Below are 7,374 nucleotides of genomic sequence, written 5' to 3'. Positions count from 1 at the left end.
GACTGGGAACTGCAGCGATGCAGTGAGGAGGAAGAGCGCCCGGCAGCGCAGCGGGCACCGGGTCGTGCTCGTGCTGCTGCCGCGGCCTGGGGAGAGCCGCTGCCMGCGGCAGGAAAGGGGCTGCCTTGCGGCACCCCTAAAGCTGCAGGGTGCCTTCACAGCCCGCGGGCTGGGGTGCTGTACAGGCCTCCGTGCTGAGAGATCCTACGGACGCAGCTAAGGAGGAAACTGAGTTTTCCATGGTTATCTCCCTGCATAAAAGCAGCCGGCAGTTCGGGAGTGCCAGATCCTGTTGTTAGGCTCCTAGTACTGGCAGTACTGGAGGTTAATGTGGGATTGCTGTTTATTTGCACAGTGCTGCCAGAGCTGCGCAAGGAACGGACATTGAGTGCCCCAGGGTCTTATTGCCGTCAGATACAAGAGCTCTCAAACAGTGCAGCACTTTATTCTCTGCATCTGCTTGTGAGTTGTCCTGATGATTTCTGGTAATTCTTCTGGTTGTTTTTTTAGTGCTGAATTGCTCCTCTAATTGGGAGAACGTAATATGGGTACAGGCATGTGTACCACRTGTCTGTATCTGAAAGGTGGAACTCACTGAGGGCTTACAGGGATGATGGGTGAATCATGGGGTGTAGCTGTAAAAAAATCAGAAAAACTTGTGCTTCCATTTCATTTATTAAGTGTAGAAATTTCTTGTGTTCATAAAATTTTTTTAAAAGTACATCTAACTGCATTATCCTCTTAGTTTCAAGGAGTCTTATGCATCATTTGAGTAGAAAAAYTTAGGGAAAATAAGCAGGAACTGTGACTTTAAAAATGAGCCCTGCTAGGAAACTAGGATAACGCAGTTCTAAATAAAATTCTGTGTGATTACCCATCAAGAAAGGAGACAATTTCCACTCTAAGCATCTTTGTTTATTTGCTTTAATAATAGAGATGCTGTATGTGCTTTGAAAACGTTGCTGTGCTGAAAAACAACAAAACTTAGTCTCTGACTTGTAAACATTGGTAACAAGGAAGTCCCTGGGACCTGCGATCACACATTCCTCCTGGCAAGTGCGGAGTGGCCGCTGGCTTCCCTTCTGAGCAGCTTGCACAGCTTGAGACCTGCACTGTTCGTTTGGGTCACACAGTTTAGTGCTTCGGAATKAAATGTGTAAGGTTTTTTTTTCCTAAGTTGTTTTTTGTGCAAACTATTCCCAAAGYTTTTGCAAAACCCTAGAATGTTACTTCAGCCTTACCTCTGGCAACGTGTATAGCTGTTTTCTGCTCTGCCACATGTATGTGTGGGGACAGATTTAGGAAATAATTAATCTAGGATGGTCTTAGCCTCTTCAATCTTCTGAAGCTAAAATATGGAGAGCTAAACACACCTTGCTTCTCACTGAGAGCATTTACACAGTCACTCAGCACACAGTGATACTGCCGCCACAGTTGATCACCTATAACATAATCGGTTGCTCTTTGCAAACCAATACTGGCCTTTTCTAAGGCTCTAAAATGAGTCTGAAAGCTGCTAATGCTTCAGAAAACCCAGTGAACGGGAAAGAAGGAAAAAGAGCAAAGCTCTTTGGTAGTGTCGTTCTGAGAAAAAGTAGAAAACTGGTCAGTGCTGTAACTAAGTGGGATGGAACGTGACAGTGGTATCATTCAGGATTAAATTCCTACACAAGGTGAGTTAAGTCGAGGGCTGTCATACTGTTCAGAAAAAGTCTAATGCAAGATTTTGTTYATTTCTAAAGTGGAGATGCTGTTTAGAATAAATTAATATAAAATTCTTTTTATATATTCAGGTTTAATTCTTGATTTTTCTAAAGAGCTCTTAGTGTGATAGATAATGAAGCACAGTTACTGATTCCTTGCTTGCCATTTCCTCTTTGGGCACTTTTCAAACCTGTGAGTATGTGTCCACAACACAGTTTAGGCAGTTAAACATTTTCCTAAACAAATTGATGACCTGCAGTTGTAACTTCAAGCTAGCGAGAATAAATGCTCTAATTGTTATTGCATGTATTTTAACGCTTCAGATTTTGATGTAATGCTAAACCTAGGATTGTATGCATCTTGTTCAGTAAAATCACYGCTGTCATTAACTGATTGATTGATTGATTTTCCCCTCTCCCGGCCCCTCTGTTACTGGGTGAGCCCATGTTTAAAGGTAGCTGGGGCAGGGAAGGTTGCAGTGCTCGTGTAGCTCCCCTGGAAAACCCAGGCTCAGGCACTTGTCCCCTTGTGCTCAAGTGGTCTGGCACCAAGCATAGGGGCCACAGTTCCCAGCTTATTTCATACTGTTTTCTGGATGGGAAATATCTTGTCCTGGGTTCTATAGAAATCCTTCACTATTATGCCTAATTTTCTACCCAAAAGAATGCCGTTAAGTTTTAGACCCATGTGTGCARTGCTGCTTTTATGTTACAAGCAATGAAGTCTACTTATTGCTTGAGTGGAGTTGCTAACTCTTCTGCTAAGGCATTTTAATCCCTTCACCTCTTAACGTATTGAGACACGTGGGCTGCTTACAATGTCCTCTTGGAGGAAAAGGTTGCTCTCTCGGTATTGCCACGGAGAGYAGAGCTATTAACACAGAATCAGGTTTAAAATTGCTGTCTGTTGCCAGAGCTTATGTACCTTTCATTTTCATAAACCCCCTTCAGCCAAAAAGCAAAGCACCCCTGGAATGTTTACTGAATTTTTTAGATGGTTCTGGGTAGTTTCTCTRTTGTGGTGAATCTGACAAATCTAAAATGGACATTTATGGCCATTTTTATACATAAGATTCATAATTTAATTCATGGAATGAAGGTCTCTACCAGTCTGCCTGTATCACAGTGATTGTGCTGCAGGAAAGTGAAATGTGTTATTCGGTTGATCTTAGCTTAAAACCAAGTTCATTCGCACTAGTTTGGTCTCCTTTCATCTGGAGCTGTTTCCACACTGTGATTCTGCATGGAAGATGCCACGTCCCCTGCAAAGGGCAAAGCCTCAGTTGAAGAAGTATGAATGAGGAGAGAAAATGGAATTCACTGGACCTCAAGATTAGGAAATTAACTTTTCAAAATACCAGCTTATTGTTGCTGATTCCGAATGCTTTTTTTCTTCTGTGTGAAGTTCTTCTAATGTTGTGCAGCTGGAGTAAAATACATAGTCACAGGGAAAGACTTTKTGTAAGCTGTCATGAAAAAAATGCAGTCAATTCTCTGAAGAAGTATGATTTTTTTATTCTTCCATGGTTGGAATACCACAAATGTTTTTTTCTGAGTAAAAGATTATTTCTAGTTGCAAATTGCACCAGTTGGAGAGTCATTGTTTTTGCTTATCTATAAAAGACAGGACAGTGTTTTTGTTTGTTTCCAGTGTCARTTTCCAGTGTCAAAAATACCTGTCAAAATGTTTTCTTGAATGCTTTCAGCTCTTAAATTGTTGATGACCCAGTTCTTCAAGCTACCTTTAACACTTYCTGGCCTTCTTGTTAACTTCTATAGTTATCTCTTTATTCCTCAGTTAACATGTGCTTCTAGTATTAYGCAGACTATTGTTCAGTTTTCTGTCATCTTATGAGCAAAAATCTAAAYGTGTCCAAAGAGACACAGAAGAGTTTGAAACATGGTTTGGGGTTTTTCTGGGGAGGAGGAGTGAGTGTTTTATTTGTTTTTTCTCCTTCTCTTTTGTGCGAACTCTGCCATCAGGATTTATAAGATACTCAGTCAAAGCAGCAACCCCAGGACATGGCAGACAGCTGCAGAGAAGTGAATTATCACCGAGTCTCTTGTGGAGCTGAATATTTGAAACAAATGTGGCTTAAGCTTCTGCTATGCATTTTTAGCCTACTCAGGTCTTCCAGCAATTGTAATATAATTGAAGCCAAGAGCTGGGAATAATTTATGGCTGCTGGGCTGTTTCACCCTGCTTTTATTCCCTTCAGAATCACTGGATGAGAAAAGCTAGCTTATTGGTCTTCCCCTCTTGTTTTCTGAACAGAAAGCATGCACTTTTTTACTAGCATATGTGGCGGCAATGAAAGCTTACAACCCACTGAGCTATTTGGTTATGGGAAATACTCTTTGCTCTTGCAAATCTAAATGTTTTTAAGTTATTTAAAACATTAATTAGACTTCATTCATCTGCTACAAGGAATGTATGTGCCTTGGCAGGTTCACTGTTTTTTTGCATTTAATATTGCAGCTGTGACACAATAACATAATGGAATAGGGAGTGGGTTGTAGCCATTTTCTGCTCTTTGTCCTTCCTCATGTGGCAGCTGGGCGATAGTCACGTTTGCTCTGRTAAATGTCCTCTTAGGCAAAGGCATGATATATTTGGGCAAAGGCAGAGCACTTCATCCTTTGGTGTAGGTACTCATGGGTACTGCACTTGCACGTCTTCTCTCTTCAGTGCAGGTTCTGTGGTAAATGGGTAGGTTGTAAAATACTCTTACAATGTAATCTRCATACAGATTATTAGCTGCAATACAGATTAGCTTCTAGTAGCTGCTCTACTTGGCAATTGAAATCGGCATCAACTGTGTGATTCCCTGATGTAGTTGGKCTAGGTAGTGCCCAAGTCAGCCACTGTTCCCTCTAGGAAGTCCTCTTATTTTCTCTTACTACTAATCTGCTTGTAAAAGACTACTCCTAAAGCTCTTGAGAATGTCTGGGAAAATTGTTTTGTAGATGTCTTCTGTGCTCTGAAGATTGGCTATGATTCCTGTTAAAGTGCTGAATATTTAATGTTGTTTACAAAACTAGTACATTCTTCAACAATATTAACCTTTTCTGATACTTTTTTCTTTTGTGCTTTYTTTTTTWATCATACTTAATGGCARAATGTAAAATCTGTTCCTGTCTGAGCTCATGAAGTCTTGATTTATGAAGAGTGGGAAAAGAAGGAAGGGGGATGCTTGTTTTTGTGGCAAGGACTTTACCTTCTGAGATCCCTTTTAATCCGCAAGATTTGTGAGGATCAGAGCAGAAGTAAACAGTATCCCCATTCTCAACATCTATTTAAACATTASATTTCTGATTTCTCCCTCCCCCTTGCCCTGAGGGGGAATGAGTGAGAAGCCTCCTTTCTTAGGGTCTCTTTTCCCGTGGCAATGTACTTGCAAACTGGCGTCTGAGGTGAATTTCTGCCTGGTTGGCCCATTGGTGAGGGGCTCATTACAGCCAGGGAAGAAGGGGGGGAAGCTGCTTTGAGTTTTGTCTTTTCCAGAAAGATTCAGGATAAAGGCAAGATCTCTTGTTCCCTGTCTTGCTGTCACGATACTGACTGAGAACTCAGCAGTCAGGTTTCTGTGGGAGGAGGTGGCTTTTGTAAGGTCGCTTCTGGCACTCTTTAAGATTGCTGTTCACTGTGTCATTCCTGGCATCCTAGGCCAATCTGAGGAACCTAGTGCACAATTGAGTGAAGCTGTTAGTTCTCTAATTTTGAGCAGGCAGTTTAGGAAGAGGGCTGATGTAGTGTATGAGGTATCTGTAGCAAGATCATTGCGAGGGTAAATGGCTTATAGAAAATACTTAATAYGAAATTCTTCGTCTCCAAATATCATGCACGTGCAAGGATAAAWGCTTAAAAGCAAGCCCATTACCAGCAAAGTAAATCTCTCTTGTTAGAGTTTACTCTAAAACTCTCTTGTTTAATGGTAACGATTATTCTAGCACAGTAGCTAAGGAAGGGCATGGAAGCTGGAGGTGAACGCTGGTTGTCTGTCTGTCTGCCTGTTCAAGATTATAACTTTTGCAGTCCATAAATCAATTCTCCTTAATCCAAGGACAGCTGGCCAGAGGTCTTCATAGTGTGTGCAAAGTTGCTAGGATGCATGGTTGGTGCATTATTTATACAAATGCTTTTAACTAAAAGCAAGAACCCTTTTAATTTGGATGAGGGAGACAACTGAGGCACAAGTGATCTGTGTTCTTGAGCAATGTTTTCTTCTGCTGCCAGAGAAGAGAGCGTGGTGGCTCTTCTGCTTTCCTGTTTTGATTTCACTGCTGGGTGGCCTGAACTATGATTAAAGAGGAAAAAGAGGTTAGAGAGGCCTAGAATGATGGCTAAAGAGACTCTGCGGTGAGGAGCTTCAATGCTCAGTAAGTGCATTGCATGATTCAACCCTACGCTGTGTCTATGTCAGATGTGACTCTTTCACATTAACTTCTCATCTTTTATTCCACTGATTACATCCTGGATTCTGGTAATATCTCCTCCAAGGCTGCTTTTGAACAAGTCCCAGGCTGTTCAGGTATCAAATGTTTATATTTGTGGCTTACTGTGACAGTTGGCTTATTGCTTTGGAAAATGATGCTTTCCCTGGCCTTGCCCAAAGTGAGAATCTTGCTGAAGATGTTCACAGGGCGGCTGCAGAGGTTCCAAATAGGTGGATTTGTGGGGCAGGGGTTTAGGCAGGTTTGACCTTTACTTGAGTTGGAAGGTCATGTGCCATAAAAAGAATTACAACTCATTTAAACCAAGAAATATGTTTAGGAAAAAAAAAAAAAGAGGAGGAAAGGTACCTGCCAGAATGCATTCCCAAAATCCCCATTCTCCTCACAGCAATGTCTTTTATCTTGTAGTCCTTTCTGACTACTGGTACAGTTTTGCAGCTGACTACTGTGACTTCCAAGCAAAAGCAGTGTTTCATAAGGCAAGTAACACTACTTTTTGCAAAATTGGAGCTAATGCTGTTAAATATGCAGACATTTGAATTTCTGCGATGACATTTCTGTCATTTTGTTATTTTAATTTGTTTGTGAGAGCATTTCCCAGTGTTGTTTATCGTATTATTTTTAAATACGAACATTCTGTATCTGAAGCACTGAAGATTGACGCGCTGTAGGAAATGGAGCTAGGGCTCGTGTCTGGTTTGCACGCGGTAGCCAGGAAGCCAAGGTGTGTACTCGGTGTTCCAAGTCTTTCTGAGATAATAAAATCAGATGCACTTGAAAGATGGCAGTTTGAAGGTGTGCAGTGTCAGGCTGGATCTTGCAATGCCCTGTTACTTCAAGTATGCCGGATGTTTAGTGAAGGGACTGAGGTGGAATAAATGATTTCAAGAGGCAGGAAATAGTCCTGGCCGTGCAACTGAAATGTAGCCGTTGAGATGCGCGTGTTCCTTGGACTCCAAACTATTCTTGGAGGGTGCAAGTTGAAACTGAGTTTATTTTGCTGTAGATGAGACCTTGACTTTAATCTGAGCAAACTGTCATAATAGTGCCATTCTTCAGCATTTTATAATCATGAGCTCAAAAACCACAATCGAACAGTGTGTACTTGGTCACTTTCTTTACAGATTTGTTGTCATGTGTATCTATTCTTTTTTTCCACAAGATTACAGAAGACTTACTGGAGGATCCTCTCTCTCTCTCCTTCTCTCTCTCTCTC

General features: G+C 41.5%; 1 protein-coding gene across 1 annotated transcript in view; it reads left to right on the top strand.

Annotated features, from left to right (window-relative positions):
* The first annotated feature begins 6,832 nt into the window (after positions 1–6,832).
* Positions 6,833–7,374, top strand: part of MCUB (mitochondrial calcium uniporter dominant negative beta subunit) — a 27,736-nt gene continuing 27,194 nt past the window's right edge. Inside the window, exon 1 of the mRNA XM_026050857.1 lies at positions 6,833–6,997. Coding sequence (XP_025906642.1) covers positions 6,833–6,997 — 165 coding nt within the window. The remainder of the gene's footprint in view (positions 6,998–7,374) is intronic.

The sequence above is a fragment of the Nothoprocta perdicaria genome, unplaced genomic scaffold (genome assembly GCF_003342845.1).
Source record: "Nothoprocta perdicaria isolate Ctin4 unplaced genomic scaffold, notPer1 scaffold_71, whole genome shotgun sequence".
NCBI classification, from domain to species: Eukaryota; Metazoa; Chordata; class Aves; order Tinamiformes; family Tinamidae; genus Nothoprocta; species Nothoprocta perdicaria.
The sequence above is the reverse complement of the archived record's forward strand: the minus strand, read 5'-3'. Positions and strand labels throughout refer to the sequence as shown.